This window comes from Orycteropus afer, unplaced genomic scaffold (assembly GCF_000298275.1).
Source record: "Orycteropus afer afer isolate SDZICR_OR568_19922 unplaced genomic scaffold, OryAfe1.0 scaffold00072, whole genome shotgun sequence".
NCBI lineage: Eukaryota > Metazoa > Chordata > Mammalia > Tubulidentata > Orycteropodidae > Orycteropus > Orycteropus afer.
The window spans coordinates 917652-945132 of NW_006921659.1; the positions used below are offsets into that span (position 1 = coordinate 917652).

General features: G+C 35.5%; 1 protein-coding gene across 1 annotated transcript in view; it reads left to right on the forward strand.

Moving 5' to 3' along the window:
• REV3L (REV3 like, DNA directed polymerase zeta catalytic subunit) overlaps positions 1 to 27481 on the forward strand; it is a 250501-nt gene that overhangs the window by 148310 nt on the left and 74710 nt on the right. The window contains exons 12-18 of the mRNA XM_007940793.1: positions 1218 to 1360; positions 3062 to 7220; positions 12808 to 13718; positions 15610 to 15692; positions 16956 to 17081; positions 21690 to 21882; positions 23239 to 23350. Of these exons, the coding sequence (XP_007938984.1) occupies positions 1218 to 1360; positions 3062 to 7220; positions 12808 to 13718; positions 15610 to 15692; positions 16956 to 17081; positions 21690 to 21882; positions 23239 to 23350 (5727 nt within the window). The remainder of the gene's footprint in view (positions 1 to 1217; positions 1361 to 3061; positions 7221 to 12807; positions 13719 to 15609; positions 15693 to 16955; positions 17082 to 21689; positions 21883 to 23238; positions 23351 to 27481) is intronic.

Here is a 27481-nt window from a genome sequence, read left to right on the forward strand (position 1 = left end):
TTTTTCTATTGATCTTCCTATTGTTGATGTCTAATTTGATAGCATTATGATCTGAGAAGATGCTTTGCAATATTGCAATGTTTTTAAATTTATGAAGGCTTGCTTTATGGCCTAACATATGGTCTATCATAGAAAATGTTCCATGTACACTGTAGAAGAATGTATATTGTGCTGCTGTTGGGTGAAGTGCTTTGTAGATGTCTGTAAGGCCAAGTTGGTGGATTGTATTGTTAAGCTCTTCTGCATCTTTGTTGAATTTCTTTCCAGTTGTTCTGTCTTTCAGTGAAAGTGGTGTATTAAAGTCTCCCACTATGACTGTGGAGTCATCTATTTGGGTTTTCAACTCTTTTAAAGTCTGATTTATGTATTTTGGGCTCTTTCATTGGGTCCATAGATATTTATTATGGTTATATCTTCATGTTCAATTGATCATTTAATCATTATGCAATGTCCTTCCTTTTCTTGTATGGTGGTTTTTGTCTTAAAGTCAATTTGATCAGAAATTAATATTGCCACTCCTGCTTTCTTACTGTTGCCATTTGCTTGATATATCTTTTTTCCCACCTTTGATTTTTCGTCTATTTTTGTTTTTATCTTTTAAGGTCTGTCTCTTGTAGGCAGCATATTGATGGGTTTTATTTTCTTATCCAATTTGCAACTGTCCATCTCTTGAGTGGTGCATTTAATCCATTAACATTTAGTGTAATTATTGATAAGTATTAATTTGTTGCTGTCATTTTGTTAATGTGTTTTTTCATGGTATGCCTGGTTTCTTTGTTCCATATTATTTTCTGTGCTGAGCTCATTATGTTTATGAATCATGTTATCATTTCCTTTGTTGCTGTTGTTTTAGTATATGCTGAATATTTGTGTTTGTCCTCTTTTATGTTGTGATGTGAACTTTTATCATTTTTCTTTGAAGTTACCCTATGATTTATAATTTTGGGGAAGTCTTTGGAAGCATATAACAATTTTAATTTTTAAAAGGTCCCATTCATCTAGTTTCTCTTCTGTTTGTGCTTTTTGGTTTATGCTTTCTAGTCTATTTATGCCATATGTTAGGGCCCCTGAATGTAATAAAGCAAAGTAAATCTTTTTAAAGTTTTCAGATCTTTTTAATTCAGTTTTTTTGTTACGTGGCCAAAGTAGGCAAATTATTTGACTCTGTGATGCTTTTTTCTAATAATCATTCTCCCCACTGAATCTTAATATTGTAGATCACTGTGCAGAAATACCCATAGAAGCTCAACTGAAGAAGATGATTCCTCTTCAGAAGAAGAAATGGAATGGAGTGATAATAGTTTGTTTCTGGCCAATCTTTCTATACCTCAGTTAGATGGAACTGCTGATGAAAATAATGGTAAATAAACAAGGCTACTATGAGCACTTACTTATTTAGAAGCTAAAAATATTTTTTGCTTTGAAACTGTTGTCACTCTTTTTTTTTTTAATTTATTGTGATTTAGGTGAAAGTTTACAGAGCAAACTCATTTTCCATACGGCAGTTCATATACGCTTTGTCTCATGATGTTGACTGCAGTCTCTCACAATGCAACAGTTCTCTTCCCACTTCTCCCCATAATTACCTCTTCCCTGTGTCCTTCCCTACCATACACTCCTGCCCCCTGAGCTATCTCCCTGTGTCTATTCTCCCATGATTGATCTCTCCAAGGAGTGTATCTACCTGATATAAATATTCAGCCCATATGCCTCTGTTTTGTTTGGCTGTGTTTTGTTTGGCTGGCAGTGGGTTCAATTCCAGACCTGAAGAACAGCTAGGGGCCATAGTCTCAGTGGTTCCACCAGACTCTATCAGACTAGCAAACCTGGTCCCTTTTTTTTTTCCGAAATGATTTTGAGTTTTATTCCACATTATTTTCCCATTCTATCCAGGATCTCCTATATTGATTCCCCTCCAAGTACTTGACATTGGTAGATGGGCACCATCTAGTTCTTCTGTTCTCATAATCATATAGGCTGAGGATCACATGGTGTACCAGTCGATTGGACTAATTATTTCCATGCATCTTTCTTTGTCTTCATTTTTCTTTGCTCTGGATGAGGAAAGACCCATCGTTGCGTCTAGATGGCCACTTACAAGCTTTTAAGATCCCAGTAGCTACTCACCAAAGTAGGATGTGGAACAGTGTTTTCGTGTAGTATGGTATTCCAGTTGTGCTTGATGTCCCCTGTGTATAGTCACACTTTTGTTGACTGAGGTTATAGCAGTGCTATGATGTTTCTTCTTTTGCCAGTTACCATCTTTTGGAAGAATGTATATATGTGATTCTTTCTCATTTCTAAGATGATTTTTTAAAAAAAGTTGCCATTGACTCAGTTCTGACTCACAGCAACACCATGTGTGTCAGAGTAGAACTGTGCTCCACAGTTTTCAGTGGCTGATTTTTCAGAAGTAAATCACCAGAATTTTCGTTCATAGTGCCTCTGAGTAGACTCCAGCCTCCCACCTTTGGTTAGCAGCTGAGCATGTTAATCATTTGTACCATCCAGGACGACTCTATTAGGATAACATTTGTTAATTACTAGTTTCAAGCTTCCTAAATTTTAACCAGTTAATCCTGTTAATGTTTAATTATTATAAGAAACTATTTATATATATATTTACATATATATATATATTTATGCACACACTCAATTTATTTAATTTTCCATCTTCAACTCATATGTCATCTTTATAGAAAAAAGTTTAAAACATAGATTCTTTGAAGTGATAATGCAAAGAAGCAAATTATTTTATGAAAAAATTTTTAGGTGACAGTATTTTTCCCTTATTCCCTAAAAAGGCACTGAATATCAGTTAGATCTTTTTCTGACCAAAGTAATATGTATTTAAAATATGATTAATCAAATGTAACTAACTCTTGAGTATTTGGGTCAATATAATCATCTTAATGGTAGGAGATTTTTGATTAAAACTATTTAAAAACGTACAAATTTAATTTTTTATAATTTCTTTCATGGTGATACATCTTGGTATGGGAAAATAATTTTTCAAAAGAAGTGAGAATGAAATAAATTCTTTTTTTTTTCCCTGTTCCAGACAATCCATTGAACAATGAAAATTCTAGAACCCATTCTTCTGTCATTGCAACAAGCAAGCTCTCAGTAAAACCCTCCATCTTTCACAAAGATGCTGCTACGTTAGAACCTCCATCTTCTGCTAAGATTACCTTTCAGTGTAAACACACAAGTGCCCTTTCTTCCCATGTTTTGAATAAGGAAGATTTAATTGAAGACCTTTCACAGCCAAACAACATAGAAAAAGGTCTAGATCATTCAGTTGCTTCTTTTACAAATGAAAGCACTTACTCTATGAAATACCCTGGATCTTTAAACAGTACTGTCCACTCAGAAAACTCTCACAAAGAAAGTAGTAAGAAAGATTCCTTCCCAGTATCTTCCTGTGAAAATAGTATTTTTGATTATGAAGAAGATATTCCATCTGTTACTAGACAAATACCAAGTAGAAAGTATACAAATATTAGAAAGGTTGAAAAGGATGCCGCTTTTATGAATCGTAATATTAGTGAAAGTACATTGGGCAAAAACTCTTTCAACTTTTCTGACTTAACTCACTCAAAAAAGAAATTATCCTCCAATGAAAATGAAAAAAGTAACAGCACAGCTCTGAATAGTTTATTCCCTTCATCATTAACTGAAAATTGTGAATTGCTATCCTGCTCAGGGGAGAATAGAACTGTGGTGCATTCTCTTGATAGCATTGCTGATGAAAGTGGACTAAATAAACTTAAAATTAGATATGAAGAATTTCAAGAACATAAAACAGAAAAACCAAGCCTCAGCCAGCAAGCAGCACATTATATGTTTTTTCCCAGTGTTGTTCTTTCTAATTGTCTCACTAGACCACAGAAACTATCTCCTGTTACATATAAAATACAACCTGGCAATAAACAGTCCCGGTTAAAATTAAGTAAAAAGAAACTTATAGGTCATCAGGAGACTTATACTAAAACCACGGATATTGGATCCAGAAAAGATAATTGTATACAAAATAATCCATGTAATAGCAATCCCGAGAAGGATAACATATTGGCCAGTGATTTAGTTAAAGCCACCCGTAGTGCTTTTGAAAATAAAACACCTACAGACACTTTTATAGACTGTCACTTTGGGGATGCAGCCTTAGAAACTGATCAGTCCTTTGGACTATATGGAAATAAATACACACTTAGAGCCAAACGCAAGGTAAATTACGAGACTGAAGATAGTGAATCAAGTTTTGTAACACATAACTCAAAAATTAGCCTACCTCATCCCGTAGACATCAGTGAAAGTTTAGATGGAACTCTCAAATCTCGAAAACGAAGAAAAATGTCAAAAAAGCTGCCCCCTGTCATCATCAAGTATATTATTATTAATAGATTTAGAGGGAGAAAAAATATGCTTGTGAAGGTAGGAAAAATAGACTCTAAAGAGAAGCAAGTAATATTAACAGAGGAAAAAATGGAACTATATAAAAAGCTTGCACCTTTGAAGGATTTTTGGCCAAAAGTTCCTGACTCCCCTGCTACCAAATATCCCATTTATCCACTAACACCAAAGAAAAGTCACAGAAGAAAATCAAAACATAAGTCTGCTAAGAAAAGAACTGGTAAGCAACAAAGGACAAATGGTGAAAATATTAAAAGAACTTTATCTTTCAGGAAAAAAAGGTCACATGCTATTCTTTCTCCTCCTTCACCATCTTATAATGCTGAAACCGAAGACTATGACTTGAATTATAGTGATGTTATGTCTAAACTAGGCTTTCTTTCTGAGAGAAGCACAAGTCCCATAAATTCTTCTCCACCTCGCTGCTGGTCTCCCACAGATCCAAGAGCTGAAGAAATTATTGCTGCTGCAGAAAAAGAAGCAATGCTTTTTAAGGGTCCTAATGCATATTATAGCAAGACTGTTAACTCCCGCATAGGAAAAAATAGTCGAGCAAGAGCACAGGTTAAGAAATCAAAAACAAAGCTTGTTAATCCCTCTGTAGTTACTAAGAAAAGGAACAAACGCAATCAGACAAATAAACTAGTGGATGATGGAAAAAAGAAACCAAGAGCAAAGCAGAAACAGAAAACAAATGAAAAAAGTACATCAAGGAAGCACATTACACTTAAGGATGAAAAAGTGAAATCTCAACATGGCACAGAAGTTAAGTTTGTGCTGAAACACCAGAATGTGTCTGAGGTCTCTAATAGTTGTGGAAGCTCTCAACTACTTTTTAAACTGAAAGATGTGTCACTAGGAGGCTCTCCTATAGATCACCCCCTTTCTGTTCCCCTTCCCACAGGAATTAATACACAACAGAAATTACCTGGTTGCTTTTCTTCTTTCTTAGAAAGCAAGAAACCTGTAGATTTGCATACATTCCCCAGTTCACTAGAGGATTTGCACTCATCGGTTGTTTGTAGTTCTATAGGACCTGGATTATCAAAAATTAATGTTCAGAGGTCTCACAATCAAAATACTATGTTTACTTTAAAGGAATCAACTTTGATTAAAAAAAATATTTTTGACCTTTCTAACCATTTGTCTCAGGTAGCACAGAATACACAGATACCTTCAAGTATAATGTCTCCAAAGACAGAAGAGAGTGCAAATATACAAAAAAACTATTTGTCATCTGTCGGGAAGTTAAATGAGTATCGTAATTCCCTAGAATCAAAGTCAGACCAGCCGTATGCCCCTAATTTTTTGCCTTGCAAAGACAGTCAGCAGCAGATAGTGTGTATGGCAGAGCAGTCAAAGCACAGTGAAACTTGTTCTGGAAATGTAGCTTCAGAGGAAAGCCAAATGCCTAATAATTGCTTTGTAACATCTTTGAGAAGTCCAATCAAACAAATAACATGGGAGCAAAAACAAAGGGGCTTCATTTTAGATATGTCAAATTTCAAACCTGAAAGGGTAAAACAGAGGTCATTGTCAGAAGCGATTTCACAAACCAAAGCACTTTCTCAGTGTAAAAATCAAATTGTGTCAACACCTTCAGCATATAGTGAAGGACAGTCTGGACTAGCTGTTTTGAAAGAATTGTTACAAAAAAGACAGCAGAAAGCACAAAACTCTAATGTTATACAGGACTCATTAGCTAATAAGCATCAATCAAACAAAAATGTTTCTGGTTCCCTTGAACATAGCAAAGCAAATAAAAGAACACGATCAGTAACATCTCCAAGAAAACCTCGAACTTCCAGAAGTACAAAACCTAAAGAAAAAATTCCCAGACTTCTAAAAGTAGAATCTCTAAATTTACAAAACTCTGGCCAATTGGATAACTCCTTGTCAGATGATAGTCCCATCTTTTTTTCAGACCCAGGTTTTGAAAGTTGTTATTCACTTGAAGATAGCTTGTCTCCTGAACATAATTATAATTTTGATATTAATGCAATAGGTCAAACTGGATTTTGTAGTTTTTATTCTGGAAGTCAGTTTGTCCCAGCTGACCAAAATTTGCCTCAGAAGTTCCTAAGTGATGCAGCTCAAGATCTTTTCCCAGGACAAACTATAGAAAAAAATGAATTTTTAAGTCATGATAACCAGAAATGTGATGACAACAAGCATCATGCCTCAGACCCAGCCTCATGGATTAGATCTGGTACTCTAAGTCCTGAACTTTTTGAGAAGTCATCCATAGACAGCAATGAAAATCATCGCCACAACCAGTGGAAAAATAGTTTTCATCCTCTAACAACTCGGTCTAATTCAATAATGGATTCTTTCTGTGTCCAGCAGGCCGAGGACTGTCTAAATGAAAAATCTAGATTGACTAGGAGTTCATTAAGCAAAGAAGTGTTTCTCAGTCTCCCACAGCAGAGTAGTTCAGACTGGATTCAAGGTCACACCAGAAAAGACATGGCACAGTCTCTTGACTCAGTCAATACCACTTTCACTACGATTCTGTCTTCCCCTGATGGTGAACTTGTGGATGCAGCCTCTGAAGATTTAGAATTGTATGTTTCCAGAAATAATGATATCTTAACACCAACTCCTGATAGTTCACCAAGGTCTGCCAGCTCTCCCTCACAATCTAAAAATGGTAGTTTCACTCCTCGAACTGCTCACATTCTGAAACCACTTATGTCCCCACCAAGTAGGGAAGAAATTATGGCAACTTTGTTGGATCATGACCTTTCAGAAACAGTTTACCAGGAACCGTTTTGCAGTAATCCTTCTGATGCACCAGAAAAGCCCAGGTAATCAAAATACATTTTTTTTTACCCCCATGAGTCATTCAGTTGAATAATTATAATGTACAGTAAAACATTTGATACCTGACTCTTAGGTTTCTAACTGTGACACTGTATTTGTGAGTATATCATTGTGAAAATTATTGTTAACAGACTTACTAAGAAAATTCACAAACTAGCTGGATGGTTGCACCTACAGAAATTTATTTGAGTTTATGAGTATGGAATGTGGAGACCGCCTATTTAACTATTTGTTAAGGATTAGAGGTATAGAGGCTCACTGTGTTGTGGTACAAAATAAGAAGGATACCATAATACTTTAAAGAGAGTGAATTATCATTTTGAAATAGTTTTCATTTTTTAAAAGGTGAACTTTTATAATTTTAAAAAGAACTTTATTTTTTTAAAAGTGTTTGGAAATTAGTATATATACTTCTGAATACCCATTTGATACATCTCTAAATGAAGATAATTTTAAGTGGGTTCTCTTATATTATGTAATGGAATTTGGACCCATTATGTCTTCTTTCTTTTAAAAATATTTCCAGGGAAGTAATAGATAGTAGATAGACATGCATGCACACACACAGAGGCCAGTAGCAAAATGGGAATCAGGATACTGGTTTATTTATCAGAGGTTGAGTAGGTATGCTATACCACATCCATCAGCAAGGTGGTTGCTGTTAGGAGCCATCGAGTAGGTTTTGACTCATATCAACCTTATGTACAACAGGACAAAACACTGTTCAGTCCTGCGCTATCCTCACATTGCCATACTTGAGCCCATTGTCGCAGCCACTGGGTCAATCCATCTAGCTAAGTTGGAGAACATGACTTAGCCCAGGAAGATTAAATGATGGTACTTGTTCTTGTCCCCTGAGTCCATGAGATAGACTATGATTCCATTTACCTAACCAGTTGGCGGGAGAGACAGCTCACTTTAGCCATCTGGTCAGAGCACAGGAGGATGGCTGAGACTGCAAAGGCAGGCTGTGCTAAATATATGTGATGGAGAAATATGAAGAGCCAACTGAAGCAAGAGGCCCCACTACCTGTGTACATTGACCTTCCGCAGCACAGTGTTCCTAAGTTGAGTGAAAAAGACAAAATGAATTTCAGGCACTTAACAAAGCCAACAGGTTACCAATTCTTGGCAGTAGTCCATTTAAGAAAGGAGTGAGAAAAAGTGACCAGAGATGTAAGATAGAAGTTCCTGCCTATAAGGACTTAAAATGAAGGGCAGAAACACTTTACCTCCCTCCCAAAACATAGTTCCATTTTCTTTTTATTTGAACCTACATGTGGTCCTTTAACTTGAATGGGACTCTTTTTCTTTTTCCCACTCTCAGAATATATGAATGTCTTTTCCTAAGATGACATTTTCAGGCTTTGATTTTATCAGTAGTGATTGTGGTATGTTTTTTAATTCAGCTACATTTTCTACCTCAGTCTGCACATCTGTTTTAAATTCAGTTACCAAACTTCTATCAAAAAACTTCTATCTTTTTTATTCAAAAAGAGCCAATATGACCCTGATTATATCCTTTCTGAATTTAGAAACCTTTTAAAGAATTGATTTGATGCATTGAGCACCAGTGACCAAAAACCAGAGGAATTGTGGGATGACATCAAGAACCTTATCCATGAAGAAAGCAAAAGGTCATTAATACGACAGGAAAGGAGGAAAAGACCAAAATGGATGTCAGAAGAGTCTCTGAAACTGGCCTTGAATGGAGAGTAAGTAGGTAAAGCAAATGGAAGACATGGCAAGATAAAAGAGGTAAACAGAAGATTTCAAAGAGCAGCTCGAGAAGACAAAGTCAATTATAATGAAATGTACAGAGACAAGGAGTTGGAAAGCCAAAAGAGAAGAACACGCTCAGCATTTCCCAAGCTGAAAGAACTAAAGAGGAAATTTAAGCCTGGAGTTGCAATACTGAAAGATGCTATGGGAATTATATTGAATGATGCAGGAAACATGGAAAGAAGATAGAAGGAATACACAGAGTCACTGTACCAAGAAGAATTGGTTGATGTTCATCCATTTCAGGAGGTGGCATATGATCCAGAACCAGTGGTATTGAAGGAAGAAATCGAAGCTGCACTGAAGGAATTGGCGAAGAACAAAGCTCCAGGAATTGAAGGAATACCCATTGAGATGTTTCAGCAAACGGATGCTGCACTGGAGGCACTCACTCGGCTGTGCCAAGAGATTTGGAAGATAATTACTTGGCCAGCTGACTGGAAGAGATCCATATTTGTACACATTCCAAAGAAAAGTGATCCCACAGAATGTGGAAGTTATTGAACGATATCATTAATATGCAAGTAAAATCTTACTGAAGATAATTAAAAAACAGTTGCAGCAGTATATTGACAGGGAACTTCCAGAGGTACAAGCTGGATTCAGAAGAGGACTTGGAACAAGGGATATCATTGTGGATGTCAGATGGATTTTGGCTCAAAGCAAAGAATACCAGAAAGATGTTTATTTGTGTTTTATTGACTATGCAAAAGTATTTGATTGTGTGGATCATAACAAATTATAGATAACATCAAGAAGAATGGGAATTCCAGAACACTTAATTGTGCTCATAAGGAACTTGTACATAGACAGGAGGCTGTCATTTGAACAGAACGAGGGGACACTGCTTGGTTTAAAATCAAGGGAGTGTGTCAGGGTTGTATCCTTTCACCATGCTTACTCAGTCTGTATACTGAACAAATAATCCGAGAAGCTGGACTATATGAAGAAGAACATGGCATCAGGATTGGAGGAAGACTTATTAGCAGCCTCCATTATGCAGACGACACAACTTTGCTCACTGAAAGTGAAGATGACTTGAAACACTTACTGATGAAGATTGAAGATTGAAGTCTGCAGTGTGGATTACACCTCAATATAAAGAAAACAGAAATTCTCACAATGGGACTAGTAAGCAGCATCATGATAAATGGAGAAAAGATTGAAGTTGTCAAAGACTTCATATTACTTGGTTCTACAATCAATACCAGTGGAAACAGCAGTCAGGTTATCAGATGTCTTATAACATTGGGCAAGTCTGCTGCAAAGGACCTCTTTCAAGTACTGAGGATCAAGAATGTTTCCTTAAAGACTAAGGTGTGCCTACCCCAAGCCATGGTATTTTCAATTGCCTCATATACATGTGAGAACTGGACAGTGCAAAAGGAAGACCAAAGAAGAGTTGATGCTTTTGAGTTGTGGTATTAGCAAAGAATGCTGAAAGTACTGTGGACTGCTAAAAGAACTAACATCTGTCCTGGAAGAAGGGCAGCTGGAATGCTTCTTGGAAGCGAGAATGGCCAGACTTTGTCTCATGTACTTTGGTCATGTTGTCAGAAGGGACCATTCCCTGGAGAAGGATATCATGCTTGGCAAAGTGGAAGGACAACGAAAAAGGGGAAGGCCCTCAATGAGATGGATTGGCACAGTGGCTGCAACGATGGGCTCGGGTATAGCAAAGATAGTGGGGCTGGCACAGGACTGGGCAGTGTTTCGTTCTGCTGTACATGAGGTCACTGTGAGTCGGAGATGACTCAATGGCACCTAACAACAACAAACTTTTATTATCATATGCTAGTCATTAACTCTGTATCATTGTTACTTGTTAGCTTTTTGTCCAACTTTGACACCTGTCCTACAGCTAAAATAAAAGGATGACCATCATTTTTTAGTAGCAACTTTTTACATAAAACTATATATTCAGTATTGTTGTTATGTGTCGGCGAGTCGGACCCGACTCATAGCGACCCCTCCTTGGGTTTCCGAGGCATATCACTACGGAAGTAGATTGCCCCATCTTCCTTCCGAGGAGTGGCTGGTGGGTTTGAACCACCAGCCTTCTGGTTAGCAGTCAAGTCCCTTAGGCACTATGCTACCAGAGCTCCTATATTCAGTATAGAAAATTTTAAGTATAAAAGAAGAAATAAATACACATTTAACTACCTCGTGACAACCACTATTAATATTTTGATGTGTTTCCTTACAGTTTTGTATGTATAATTTTTTGTTTTGTTTTGTGAATTGCGATCTGGCTGTAGCCACTGTACTGTATTCAGATTTATTCACTTAACATTATAAGCATTTTTCAGAATTATCAATTTCTTGAAACATCATTTTAATGTATGAATAATATTCTACCATGTGTGTATTGTTGTTACAGAAAGGTTGTTTGCTGTTTTTGCTGTTACAAATAATAATGTGGTTATAATCTTGCTCATAAATCATTTTTAGCATTTTGGAGTTTTTCCCTGGAACCCTAGAAGTAAGATTACTTAAAAATACAGGCTCTTGATAAATATTATGAGTTTTTTTTCCTCCAATTAGTTAGAGCAATTACCCTACTACTGAAAGCATTCAAGAAAGCTGAATTTACCAAACCTCTTTAGTTCTTGTTATCCTTGACTTCTTTGTGACCACTGTATTATTACTATTAGAATTGGCTAGGGTCATATGGTATATGTACTCACTTCCTTCAACAGCAGTAATTCTGTTCCTAATTTTTCTTATGATGGGCCTGGGGTGGCTACAATGAAAGTACTAATGCTGTTAAGGAAATAACTATTTGGGGCCAAAATCTTGCCATGTAAAAGAGAGAAGGAATTGTGACCACCCTAATTCCTCTTCAGCTCCAATTTAGAAAATTTGAATCCAGTTAATTTTTATCTAGAAAATTACCAGAACGTTTGGGGAGTCATGTCCTAAAAAAAAAATAGTTGAAAAAAAACTAATAACCATTCTCTTTATCCATGCAAGAGTTATAATGTAGAAGAATAAGTAACCTTGCTACAGAAGGCAGAAAGTATTAATGTGTATATGTTAGAGAAAGAGGTTTAGTTCAATATTTGTAACTATTGAACACTAAACTGGGTTATCTTTTTAATTAGTGATTCCCCCACATATACATACATTACTAACATTTAAGCTATGCATTCTCTGGACACTTGCGACTCCTGATTTTTTATTTTTATTTTTTTGCTAGTGTTAGTCCTTATGTTAATGTTAAACCCTGCTTTATAAGGGAGAGAAGGAACCATGATAATTTACCCCAGTTGTGTGAGATTTTTAAATGTCTAAGGGAATTTGGAGAGTGCAAAGATTTGTATGTTTGAACTGACTGGTTTTGCTAAACTCCTTACAGATATAAGAAAATATAAAAAGAGGCCATTGATAAAATCCAGGGATTTAGTCTTTGAGTATTCCTCCTTTTTAAAATCTGTATGTGGTAACGGTGGAAAGTTATTTGTTAGTAGAGGAAGAACTTTGATGAGATTGTGCTATCTTTTTTAAGGAAAGAAGGCTTCATGGGCACTAAAGCAAAACAAAATAACTTTGTATCTCTGGTATTGATGATACATTCCAAAGTAGATCTATCTAGTAGTCATACACATGTGAGGAAAAGCATATTGTAACTAAAGATACAGTGTACCTGCATAAGATGGGGACTGGGGAGAGAAAGATGATGGGCGTTTTTAAGATCGGAAGAGAATAAAAATGTCTCTAGGATAGGGAGCTAAATATTTTGGTAATTGCTCTTTGAGACAAAAGAGTTCTAAAATATGTTGTTTATAGGGAGATTGGTGGAAGACTTCTCATGGTAGAAACTCGACTTCCAAATGAACTGGCTGAGTTTGAGGGAGACTTTTCCTTGGAAGGACTTCGCCTGTGGAAAACAGCATTCTCAGCAATGACACAAAATCCAAGACCAGGGTCCCCTCTTCGCAGCGGTCAAGCAGTTGTCAATAAAGGGTCAAGTAATAGCCATAAAATGATTGACGATAAAAAAATTGTGATTATGCCTTGCAAATGTGCCCCAAGTCGACAGCTGGTTCAAGCGTGGCTTCAAGCCAAAGAAGAATATGAACGTTCCAAGAAACTGCCTAAAACTGAGCCAACTGGAGTTGTAAAATCTGCTGAGAACTCCGGCTCTTCAGTTAATCCAGATGACAAACCTGTAGTGCCTCCAAAAATGGATACAGCACCACATATACTCCCCACTACAGCATATACCAAGGAAGATGTTGATAACTCTCAGATTGCTTTACAAGCTTCAACCACAGAATGCAGTAGAACTACAAGTGAAAGTCAGATACTGCCACCAGTTGCTTCTGCAAGTGATCTTGAGAAAGATGAAGATGATTATGATGATTTTTATGTTAGTTATAGTTCCCCTGATTCTCCATTAATCCCCCCTTGGCAACAACCAACATCCCCAGAGTCCAAAGCATTAAATGGAGATGATAGAGCTTCATCACCAATAGAGGAGCTATGTTCCTCAACTGTTGAGAACTTCTTAAAGCCAATAAAAGATGGTACACATAAGAGCCCTTGCAGTGAGTCTAGGGAGCCTCTAGTTATATCTCCAATTAATGTTAGGGCAAGAACTGGGAAATATGACTCACTTTGCCTTCATAGTACACCGGTCATACAGAGAAAACGTCTGGAAAGGCATCCTGAAGCAGCTGGTTTTACCATGTTATCAGGTAAGTGTACAAATAACAGAAAGGCTCCCCTGTTATTCTTCAAAGATTAGAAATGCAAACAACATTAGACTGTCATGAAAATCAGAGTTTTTTTGTTTGTTTGTTTTTTTTTTTTAAGTTTTAACTCAACAAATGAGAAATGATTGTTACTCTCTCATGTCTTGGAAAGTCACCATATTGACACATTTTTGGCTGTCTGCTCCAGGATTTACTTACATTGCTTTCCATCCTGTCTTCTTGCCTTCTGGGTAAATATGCAGGAGCCCTCACAGGAGCCTTATATTCTCTTCACTTGATTTTCCCATTGTCTTTTAAACATACCCAAGTCTCTCTCAACTTTAAAAGTAGAAACAGAAAACAAAATCTTTGACCTCACCTTTTTGCCCAGCTTCCACTCTTTGTTCTCCCTTTCAAAGCCCAATTTCTTAACAGGTTTCCCTAATTTGACAATTCCATTTCTTTACCTTGTACTCATTTCTTAGCCCACCTTATGTGGATTCTCCTCACTCTGTGAAGATTTCTAGTAACCTTTTAGCTAAACCAGTGGATGTGTTCAGTCTTCCTATCATGCCTTCTAAGCAGATGTTGTTCTGCTGACCACACCTTCCTTCCTTCTCCCCTTGGCTTTCTTCCTACTCCTCTGGATCCTCCTCCTTGATTTCCATTGAAGCATATCCTACTGTGCATATCCTTCTATCCCAGTTATTATCTGAATGCTAGGTTTATTAAAGGAGTTCTGGTGGCACAGTGCACCACAGAATCTCTGCCCTCATGGAATCTAGAGAGAGTAAGACATTCATCAAATACATAGAAAAAATAAATTTTTATCCACTCAGGGAGATCAGAAAAGTCTTATTTGACTGCTAACCAAAAGGTGGTCGGTTCAAACCGACTAGCCACTCCACAGGAGGAAGACTGGGCAATCTACTTCCATAAAGATTTACCATCTTGGAAACCCAGTGGGGGATGCTATGAGTCAGAAGTGAATCCATAAACAGTGGGTTTGGTTTTGGGGGGGTCATATTAAGGCCTAGCCTTACGCTACCTTTGCTTTTTACTCTATACCCTCTCCCTAAGTTATCCAATTCCTGTTCTCAGGATTACTACAGATAACTCACAGATTTATATATCCAACTCAGAACTCCTTTTAAGCTACAGACCACTATATCCAGATGCCTATTTTGCATATCTTCTTGAATGCTGAAAGGCACCTCAAGGTTAGTATTTTTAAAACTCAATTTATAATCTCACTGCTTATCTCCCTACCCCAATACACTCTCTCTCACACACACATGCCTGCACAAGACACTATCTCATCCTCTTTCAGTTTTTCTTATTTCAGTAAATAACACTGAGGAAGGCTGAAATACAAGGCTGAAGGAACCCCTCACTGACACCTGCAAAACCTTTACAAACTAATAGGCAGGATTAAAGTAGACCTTAATCTTAGTGACTGACTGGCTGTTTTTCCCTTCCCTTATCATTCTCAGAGTAAACACTATAGCCAGCCTTTATTTTTCTATATGTGTTTGATGAATATCTTATTCTCTCTTTAGACTCCATGAGGGCAGAGTTCTGTCTTTTCCTGATCATCTGTAGCTGATATATAAATGAATAAATAAATAATTCCCAGGATAATTACTGAGACAGAAAACTAAGTAATTAAAATCTAAGCATGTTTATTTAAAGTACAAATTTTTAAAGTTATTTTGATGGAGATTAAAGGTTTGGATTAGTTTCATTTTTAAATTAAGTGTTCAGAGATTTTATAGGGCAGTACTCATAAAAAATTCTAAATGTTTAGAACAATCAAAATTTTCATTTTTTAAAAAAATAAAACAAAAGCAAGTAATTTTAATATACATGTTAAATGTGAAATTTCTTTCTACAGAACCAAAAACCGAGAAATTGAATCGTAAGAGAGGAAATAATACTGACACCCTTAGAAGAGTACTCTTAACAACACAAGCGAAGGTAACTATACTAAACATATTAAAGATCAGTGGAAGATCCATTCTTATTCTTAGATTTCAGTTAGATAAATAACTATGTCTCAATTTAAAAAAATTTATATTTTTGCATCATTTATTTACATATCTTTGAGACAACAAGAAATTGCCTAATTTTTTTTTAGGTTTTTTTTTTGGTTGTTGTTGGGATCTAAGATTCTTATATATAAATACAAATGTTACAGAGAAAGTGAATATGATAGCCAAAATGTGGATTATGAGGATACAAATACATTAACTGATTACTGGCAAAATCAGAACAGTCCAGTGACAGCAGAGCTCAAGTAAGTGATTTTTGATCCCACCAAAAATATATCCTTTGTCTTGGTTTATTTCTTTTTTCTCAAATAAAGCATTATTGATTTTTCACTAAGTAGCAAAAGGAGGCAACATTATTTACTGCTGAATCTCTGAAATAATGTAAATGTATATTCAAATACTAAAAGTAAGATAAAACTTAGAATGTGTAGTTACATGAAAAAAAGTATCCTTGAAAATAAAATGATAGAAATCACTTTCATATTGGCCACTTCTCGTTAATATAATTCACTACATAAAATATTTCTTAATATTTCTATTTTGAGACTGCATACTAAAAAAAACCCTTTTATTTATAAGCAATATTGTTGAGTTATAAGCTATGCATGTTAAAAAAAAAAAAAGTACTAGTGTACTGTGGCCATAAATCAACACTTGGAGAAAAGCAGTACATTTGAAAGTCAGAAAAGCTATTTTTTATAAATAAAGTTTTATATTTTTCAAACCCTTGAAGGTTATTTACAGTTATTTATTTAATTCATCTTTCAAACGATACATTATGTTAGGGTAGCATAAATATCCAGAATTTCAAATTCTTACAAGCTTTAGCAAAAGCAGTTGCAAATATATTGATTGCTTGCTCCTCATATATCCAAGAAAGGTTAAAATAAATGTCAACTTTTCTACGAGACTACTATTTTTATTATTTTGGGTTTATAAACTCAAAGATCAGCATATGGTCTCCTTTAGATTATCTCAAATGTTTCTACATGTGTCCAGTTCTGGTATCTTGAATGAGTAGCATGAAAAAGTTGTTAATAAAACAGTTACAGTTCCTTCTTGGAATTAAAAAGATGATATTAGTTCATTATTTATTACAAAACATAAATCATATTGTCTAAGTTGGAAAAAGTAATCAGAAAGTGATTGCTCATTTGTTTTTTCTGGCTATGTGTGTTTCTTTCAATAGAATCAGTTTGCAGCAGTAAATACCCCAAAGAAAGAAAATTCTCAGATTGATGGACCATCTTTAAACAATACTTACGGTTTCAAACTCAGCGTACAAAACTTACAGGAGGCAAAGACTTTACATGAGGTAAAACTGCAACAGTAAGGACACATGCTCTGTGCCTAGCTATTATGTTTTATTCTGTAGAACAAGCATGGAAATTTTTTGATGTGGGAGGAATACATTGAATTCTATTTGTGAATCTCTATTTTTTGGTCTACATATTTATATAAAATATAATAGATAGAGGCATTTTTAAAACAGTCATCAGTTGCTGAGATTGCTTTGTGGTTTCACAACTTTCAGAACTCTTACAACTGAAATTTAGCTTATCAAAGCTAAAATTAGAAAAGATTTTGAACTATTGCAAAGTCTACATATAGGTAGTCTTTGGATTTTATGACAGGGTTCTATTCCGACGACTTTGTTGTAAGTCGGTTCTAAAATAAGTTAAATACCTCTCTTTTTTGTTATTACTTTTTATTATCATTATCTTTATAAATCCAATCTGTGTTTGTCTTTGGGGGTTGGCATGAGAATGATGACATCAATACATTACATATGGCAGCATTGTATGTAGTACATATTACCAATGATAAGACCAAAAAAAGGATGATCATATGCATGGGTCCTCATAACTTGAATATGTCATAAGCTGGGACCACCTGTATTGTTATTCTGTTTATCCAAATGTGATATTTACTTATATTTTCTGTTTTAATGGCTCAGTGGATTAGAGCTTGCTACAAAAGAGGATTAATTAATTCACTCATATAATCTGTATATAATCCATTTACCTCAGACCACAGACTACATGCCATAGGAAGCTGTCTTGTAAAAATATATATAAATCACAGTTTGGACTGAAGAGAACGTGTGAATGCATCAGTTCAAATTCATCTGTATTACAGAAAATGTAATTCAAAGCACATACCTAACTGGCGGTAACTTGGAATTCAGAGTATATTTCCATTGTTTTTACCTGGACTATCCAATAATGAATAGTAAATATGGCTATTAAGAACTTAAAATCTGACATACGCAACTGAGGAACAGAATTTTTAATTTTATTTAAATTAGATTTAAAAACCAGTACTTGATTCAGTTATTGGAAAACTTTAAGTATGTTTGGACTGATGTGAGTATGGAAATTTACTTTTCCAAATGTAAATTTTATGAAATCTAAATACAGATCAAGGATTTCCATAGAAAATTTAACTTCCATATTGAGATGTGTTGTAAATTTAAATATATTCTGATTTCAAAGACTGTTAGGAAAAAAATACCTCATTAATAATGTTTATATTAATTACATATTAAAAGGGTAAGATTTTTGACATATTTGGTTAAATAATATTTAAAATTAATTTCACTTATTTCTTTTTACTTTTTTTAGTGTGGCTACTAAAAATTTAACATTATGTTTGTGCCTTTCATTATATCCCTATGAAACAGTGCTAGTTTATACGCTTGTTTTCTGTCTTTGCTTTTAGTTGTGAATGGAATGTTTGTTTGATTTTTGGGTTCAGGTAAGTTCTCTCTTGAACTGTTCCAAGGATTGGATTAGCATGAACCAAGAAAAATTTTTAAATTTTTTCCTCATTATTTGCCCTGCATTTGAACTGATCATCACATGTTTTTAAGAATTAGATTGGAACATAGTCCAACTCCCTCATTGATTCATTTATGTACCTTTTCACTCAAAAGCATTCAGTTTCAGCCTTGGAAGCTCAGATAAATTAAATAATAAATACGAGAAGACATATTTTATCAGGTGCACACCTAAAATTAAAAAATCAAAGGAAATGCTTTGTTCACAAGTACTTACTAAAGTAAATAACATCAACTTTATAGACCTTTGCAAAAAATTTGTTACAATTGATTATTCTTTTATTATTTGAAAAAGTTAAGTGCTTGTCTGCTAACCGAAATGTCAGTGGTTCGAACCAACCAGCCTCTCCAAAGAAGATGTGGCAGTCTGCTTCTGTAAAGATTTACAGCTTTGTAAACCTTATGGGGCAGTTTAACTTTGTCTTTTAGGGTTGCTGTGACTCAGAATCAACTCTACTGCAGTGGATTTGGGTTTTTTGGTTTTACTGTTACTTGATTCTAGAATTTTGGGCCCTCTTGGTGTTAAAATCTGGCTGCCTGCTGATAGTTTCTTCCTCCAGACACAGGCTTTCTTCATTTCAAGGAGCATTCCAAACAGCCACCTGGTGGTCAAAACAGGAAATGAGCCAAAATAATCTGTTCTATGTTGTTATGTGCCTGTCGAGTCATCTCCTTATAGATTATAGAAGCAGCAGGTAATTTTGATGTACTTGTGACTCAAAGCGGCCCCTCCTTGGGTTTCCAAGGCAATATCACTAAGGAAGTAGATTGCCCAATGTTCCTTCTGAGGAGTGGCTGGTGGGTTTGAACTGCTAACCTTCTGGTTAGCAGTCAAGTGCCTTTGGCACTATGCCACCAGAGCTCCCTAATCTGTTCTATACGTTGCTCCTTTTTCTCTAGGAAATTATGCCCAGAGCATTTGGTAATCTCTTTCCCTTCTACATACAAATACTCACTGCAGAAGATGTTGCTGTTGTTATTTGCAGTGAAGTCAGTTCAACTCATGGCTATTCTATGTGTGCAGAGTAGAACTGCTTTATAGGATTTTCATAGGTGTGGCCTTTGGGAAGCAGATGACCAGGCCTGTCTCCCAAGGCATATCTGGATGCGTTTGCACCGCCAATCTTTTTTATAGAGTTTACCCACTACATCATCAGAACTCCTTACTCAAGGACTAGACAGGCAAAATATGAGTGTGAAATTTGGCTTACTAAATAATATTATTAAACTCCAATACTATCGTAACCTGAAATTGTCTTCACAATCTTCTCTGTAGTTTTTCCACATGTTCATTCTTTTAAAATTAAACTCTTGTGTTTTGTTTTGCTTGGGCTTCATGGAGAGATTTTGTGCTTTAAATTTTTGTTTTTCATAAATAATTTGTTTTTTTGTTTAAAAAAAAAAAAAAGTAAAACAATACTGACTAGTAGATATTTAAAATTAGAAGTTCATTACCTTAGCTCCTGATTTTATTTGGTTTGAATTTTTTTATTTTTTACTATTAATTTTTTTAATAGAAACAGCAATACATAATTCTTAAGGAAGGTGGTGAATTCGTGAGTGTGTGTTTTCTAATTCCTTATGCCTTACATGTGCATAATTAATATTTTTTATGTTTAAAAATATTTAATAACAAGGTAGCTAATGAACACATGCATATTACATATACATGGTAAAAATTTCAAACAGATTTATAATGAAAATTTTCCCCCCATTTTAGGTTCCCAGTGTCTTTCCACAGAGTCTGTAGCAGTTTTTTTTTTTTTTTTTTAATATATCTTTGTATATACTTTCTATGCATGTACTTAACATTTTTTACTCTCGCTGGTTCTACTTATCAATGTATTATGGTGATCATTCCACATTAGGTTACAGATGTTCCTTCTTTTGAAAGTTTTAAAGATGACAGAGTATTTCATTGTATATAGCCTTTATGAATGCCATATCATTTATGTAACCAGTTCCCAAGTAATAAACATTTATATTTTTTCCAGTCTTTTGCTATTACAATCTTGAATGAATACTTCTTTATGCGTGTATTTTGGCTACATGTGTGAGTAAACCTGTAGAATAAATTCTCAGGAGTAAAATGGCTAAATGAAAAGATATGTTCATTTTGAATTTTAATAGATTTTTCTAAATTGCCCTTCAAAGAGATTTACCAAATTTTACTCCCACCACCAGTGAGAGCTGTACATTTACATTTGTTCAACAGTTTGCATGCAAGGTAAATACAAAACTTAAATCCTTTATTAAATTTTATATGATCTGAGTAATTGCTAATATTGTAACATTAGTCTACTATTTTCCATTACCAGGTGTATGGACATGATAAAATTATGAGGTGTAATTTTAGGTACATTCATGAGTTAAATTAGCCTTTGTGACCTGTATTTTGTTTTTCTTTCTGAGAATTTCTAATTCTACCTTGATTTTAGAAAGAGGACTAAAGGTCTACAGTTACAAAGAGTTTTTATTATCATAGGAAAATAAGTGTGCAAAGCAGAACATACGTTTTTTGATGTATATTTCAATGAAAAATATGCATAAGCAACAATCAGGCTACTGTGCAGTTGATATCCTAACAGGTCTTAGGTTTTTCAAAAACAATTATAATTGAAAACCTGCATAGTACATTCAAAAGTCTGAATTTAAGTAGTAGAGAATTAATAGAAGTTTTACATTAAAAAACAACTCTTTACTTTAAACTACAGGTAAAACTATAGTTTTATAGAGTTTATAGAGTAAAAAGTAAGAGACTTTTGGTTTGAATTGAGTCTAGAACCACTTAGACGGATCATTCTCTTTCTCAAACAAAAATTGAAAGAGAAGTACTTTAAGTATGTGTTACCATTGAGAAATCACAATACAAGTACATTTTCAGATACAAAAATATGGATTGATATAATCCAATCTTAGAAGTAAAAATCTTTAGTTTTAACCTATGGCGTGTTAAATGTGACCATATCTTATATCACCATTTTTCTGTAATTTTATATTTCTTTAGCATGTTTGAGAAATGTATTTCTTTCAGCATGTCACATACACACACACAAAAAGCATAATTTCTATTTCCTTTTATAGATACAAAATCTTACCCTAATCAGTGTGGAGTTACATGCTCGAACCAGACGAGACTTAGAACCGGATCCTGAATTTGACCCAATTTGTGCTTTGTTCTACTGCATCTCGTCTGACACTCCACTCCCGGATACAGATAAAACAGAACTCACGGGTGTAATAGTGATTGATAAAGACAAGATAGTCTCAAGTCAAGGTATTTTTCATTTTTATTAACTATAAATCTGCCCACTATGAACCTTTTAACAGAGGGAATCTCAGTACTAAAATCTAAACTAAGCAAGATTAAGGAACTCCTTTCCAAAATGTTTGTTGAGGTGGAGTAGGAAAAAAGTTAGTAGATTCATTACTCTGACTTAAGTTATTGTCAGAAGTCAGAAGCAAGACAACATAAGGATACGGATAAAATTTCTAACTAATATATCTAATATGTCCTAACTATAATTTTGTAAAATACTAATTATGAATATGACTAGAGACTGCATCTCTATTTTGATTGGACAGTCTTTCTATATTTTGTCACTAATAAATTGTTTCACTTTGCTTTAAGAAGTACGGTTACTGCTCTGAGTAAGTTAATGGCTTATATAGAGACTTTTAAAATATATTCTACTTTTGTTTATATTCCTTTCTAAATACATATTATACTTTTGGTTAAAAGATTCTTCAGATAGTGTGTCTTTTACAAGGTTTTATAAAACACCAAGTGTCCTTCTACAGTTTTAAATGGTAGCCTTTAAAAATAAATTTAGTCAGCTGAAGAGGAAGTGTTAGAATAGAATAAAAGCATGTAGATAGGGATTTGCAATTTAATCAGTACTGTGCTGGAGCTGCCTTGTACTGGCTCTTCAGCAAATAGATTTTTGAAGATTTTGGAAGCTAGCTGATATCACATTAGTAGTTTAAAATCAACCATGGTGGGCTATCTTTACTTCACAGAAATAGGCAAACACTACAAAAAATTATTTTTCCTCAGAGAGCTGGTTGTTAAGCATTTTCTAGCATACCATTGATCTGATTAGAATATTCTCTACCAAAAGTATAAGGCATTTAATGAGCCCTGCTGGTGCAGTGGTTAAGCATTGGGCTGCTAACCGAAAGCTCAACGGTTTAAACCCACCATCTGCTCTGTGAGAGAAAGAGGTAGCAGTCTGCTTCAGTAAAGATTATGGCCTTGGAAACCCTATGAGACAGTTGTGCTCTACTCTGTAGGGTCATTATGGGTTGGAATTGGCTCAGTGGCAATGGGTGTTTTTTGACTAAGCAAAGTTCTTCCTGTTAAGAAGAGTAAAGACAGAAACCAACTTGTAAAAAGATTTTATGGGTGATATGTTAGTATCTAGAAAGTTTTGTAAATGGAGACTTTTCAGGGAAATAACTGAAAATATTAAACGAATTTTCAGTTGAACTATAAAACTTTTTCTTTTTTAAAAAAATAAATTGGGTTAATTATGTTTTTACTTTGGGGAATACTTTCTTAATTTGAATTATTTCAGTAGCATAATTTTACTCGGAATTGTATAATCATATGTAATAAATATTTTTGTCTTAGATATCAGATACCAGACTCCATTTCTTATTAGATCTGGAATTACAGGACTAGAAGTTACCTATGCTGCTGATGAGAAGGCACTTTTTCAAGAAATTACACATATAATTAAGAGGTATGGTTCTGTATTTTCTGTGTTTTCCAGTTTTTGTTCAGTGAGTGCTCTTGTGGTATTGCTAATAATACAGATGAAGGTGGAAAGAGAATCCCTTCCTGTGGCCCTTAAAAGTAGAGTTATCTTTGGAAAGAAGATTTTGCCCCTACCTCCCACCACCACCACCATTTTCTTTCACGTTGTGTAATGTCAAGTTGTGTGACTCATAGCGATTCATAGGATGGAATAGAACTGCCCTAGATTGAAAAAAGAACCAAACTCACTGCCATCAAGTCAATTCAACTCATGGCGACCCCTCCTTGGGTTTCCAAGGCAGTACCTCTATAGAAGTAGATTGCCCGGTCTTCCTTCCAATGAGTGGCTGGGGGTTTGAACCTCCAGCCTTCTTGTTAACAGTCAAATGGAATATTTTATCCTCAATGTTGAAAGGCTAGTGAAAGAGAAATATTTCCTTAGGTTCTCAGTTTCTCTGTTGCATTTTAGGATGATTTTTTTATGGTGGTGAAATAGTTAAGAAGCCCTGGTGGCGCTGTAGTTAAGTGCTCAGCTGCTAAGTGAAAGGTTGGCAGTTTGAACCCACAAGCAGCTCCATAGAGGAAAAGACAGGATGATGTGTTTCCATAAAGACTGAAGCCTGGAAAACCCTGGAACAGTTCTTCTCCATCATAAAGGGTCACTATGAGTCAGAATAAAGTTTACAACACAAAAAACATAACATGCTCAAGTTGAATTATTCATTAAGTAGATGTCTTCTACCTTGGGGGCCAGCCAATAATTTAATATTTTTTCTTTTCTTTAAGAAAATACTTAAATTCTAAACAAGACAGTGTTCCCAAAAAGCTTTGGAATACAATCGGTTCATAAATTTTGGACAGTCTGGCCCATATTCTCTTGTGCCCATGACCAAAAAAACCAAACTCACTGCCATCAAGTCTATTCGACTCATAGGAACCTCTCCTTGGGTTTCTGAGGAGTTATCTCTAGGAGCTCTGGTAGCATAGTGCCTAAGGCATTTGACTGCTAACCAGAAGGCTGGTGGTTCAAACTCACCAGCCACTCCTTGGAAGGAAGATTGGGCAATCTACTTCGTAGTGATACCACATCAGAAACCCAAGGACGGGTTGCTATGAGTCGGATCCAACTTGATGGCAGTGAGTTTGGTTTTGGTTTTGGTTTATCTCTATGGATGTAGATTGCCCAGTCTTCTTTCCGAGGAGTGGCTGGTGGGTTTGAACTGCCAGCCTTCTGGTTAGCAGTCAAATGCCTTAGGTGCTGTGACACCAGAGCTCCCTCTTGTGCCCATAGTTCCTTAAAAAATCTCTTTTGATCATTTAATAGTTAGTCTCTGTAGTTAATAGTAGAATCTTATCAAAGTTAATGAAGAGTATTTTTTAAACAAATTATTTTCATTTAAAAATAAAATAATAGATTTTTTTTTTTACATTTTCTCAAGAGTATACCTCTCGGTAGCTCTGAGCTTTCTTATTAATGCTTCACTTGTCTAAGAATTTAGGGAGCTCTTGTGATGCTGTGGTTAAGGCATCAGAGCAACTAACCAAGAGGTCAGTGGCTTGAACACACCAGCTGCTCCACAGGAGAAAGATGGGGCGATCTGCTTCCATAAAGATTTACAGCCTGGGAAGCCATATGGGTGTTGCTATATGAGCTGGAATTAACTCGATGGCAGTGGGTTTGGTTTTGGGTTTAGTGGCAGTGGTTAAAGCATTCAGCTCTTAGTCAAAATATTGGTGGTTGGAACCTACCAGCCAAACATTTGCCAGGAAAAAGATGAGGCATTTTGCTTCCATAAAGATTTATAACCACGGAAACCCTGTAGGGCAATTCTACTCTGTTCTAAAGGGTCGATACGAGTTGGAATTTACTCAGTGACCGTGGGTTTGGTTTTGGTTTTTATCTATGAATTTAATTTAATTTTTGGCCCATTGCTTGGTTTAAATTTTTAAATACCTAACCAAACCAAACTCACTGCTATCAAGTCAATCCCAACTCATAGCAACCCCCATTAGGTTTCCAAGGCTGTATAACTTTATGGAAGTAGATCACCCCATCTTTCTTCTGCAGAGCAGCTGGTGGGTTTGAACCTCTGACCTTGGTTAGCACCTAAATGCCTTATCCACTGTGCCACCAGAGCTCCTTTTTAAATGACTAAAAAAATACTTTTTGTAGCCTGATGCTAGGCAAAATCTGCCCTTGAACATTAAGCCTTTTCTGTTCTGCTTATAGAGTTGAACTTTTTCCTATAAAAACTGAGATGTTATTTTGCATTAAAGATCATGATTATATTCTACACACAGCCCTGGCTCAATTTCCAGCCAAACAGTAGACAGGCCTATGGGGTGAACAGTAACACCAAGGAAGTACGTACTCCTTAGAACATTCAACTATGTGAGATCAAAGGGAAACATTTGACTAGAGATAAAGTTTAGAAGGGCTAGGATGGAGAGGCAAGGACAAATGGAAATGGTAACCACAGGGAGGAAATGGGAAGAGTATTGTTACATTGGGGGATTGCATTCAATGTCATGAAACACAATATGTATGAAAAATTGAATGGAAAACCAATTTGCTCTGTCAACTTTGACTCAAATTGCAATTAAAATACACACACACACACACACACACCCTTACAAAATACCACAGCCTTATCTGCCCTGAATCCAGAAGAACTAGGTTATGCTAGGCTACTACTACTGACCATTCTGATCGGGCCAGAAGATAGATGGAGTCAGATAGACTAGGGGAACAGTGCAGAACAGAGCTCAAATTCTTAAAAAGTCCACACTTACTGGACTACTTACTTGAAACTGGAGGGCTCCCTGAGAATATTGCCATGAGATCCTCTTTAAACCTTAAACTGAAACTATCCCCAGAAATCACCTTTTAGTGAAATGGCAGATAGACACACAAAATAAAGGACATTACCTTTGAACGTGGGGCTTCATTAAAAAGCCATCTATGTAACACCAAAAGGAGCTCTGATAGCACATTGTCTAAGGCATTTGACTGCTAATGGAGGGTTGGTGGTTCAAACTCATCAGCTACTCTGCAGAAGCAAGACTGGGCAATCTACTTTCATAAATATTTACCACCTCAGAAACCCAATGGGGGTTGCTATGAGTCGGAATCAACTCGATGGCAGTGGATTTGGTTTAGTGGTTTATATGGCATCAAAAGGTCACCAGTTACTTGAAAGCAAAGATTAGAAGACAAGGAGGTAGGAAAACTAGAGTACTAGAAATAGAACAACCAGAACACAATTAATAAGAACGCTGACACACTGAATGACTGATGTAGAAATTGTCAAATGGGTACCTAATTAGCTGTGTAAACTTTTACTGAAGACACAATAAAATATTATTAAAAAATAAACAATTTTTTTTAAGATTATATTTTACAGACCTGACATCTGATTGAATCCCAAATAGGTTGACATAACCATTTTGAAAAACCATTAGAAAACAAATTCTGCAAAGCAAATTAAATGTTAGAGCATCAAAAATGGTACTACTACCCGCCATTCTAGGGAGAAAAAAATATATATTTTCACTGTTTATAGCTGATGACTAGATTGATTCCCATCCATTGAGTCTTACCTTGTCCTAGTTTTATCTTCTCACGGAAGTTATCATCATGTTAGATGCTTTTAGTGCCCACACTTTTATTTCTGCAAGCAATATAGCCAAACTAATATCCAAGATTTTCAGTCCATACCAGTTTGTATGTCAGCACATGTCCAGTATGTCCCTGGGCTTGTATGCTTGTTATTGAGGCATATTCCCACCATTAGAATTACCTGCCAATATTGAGAATTCTGTCTGTCATTTGTAAGTGTATTAACTTTCTTAAATGTCCATACATGAATAAAACTAATTGTAGTAGTTAAGGTTGTGTGTCAGTGTGACTTGGCCTGGTTTTGAGTGGCTGGATAGTTAGATGTTATTATTCCCTATGATGAAACTGGTAGTCAACTCCATGTTAGAATCTACTATAAGCAGCTGAGTAGCTGCCTTAGAGATGTGGTCGGCTTCCAGTATATAAGAAGCAGCTTTGAGAAAGCTTTCTGGAACATCTTGATCCTGCATGTGGCCAAGTCTTCATCTCAGTGGTTAT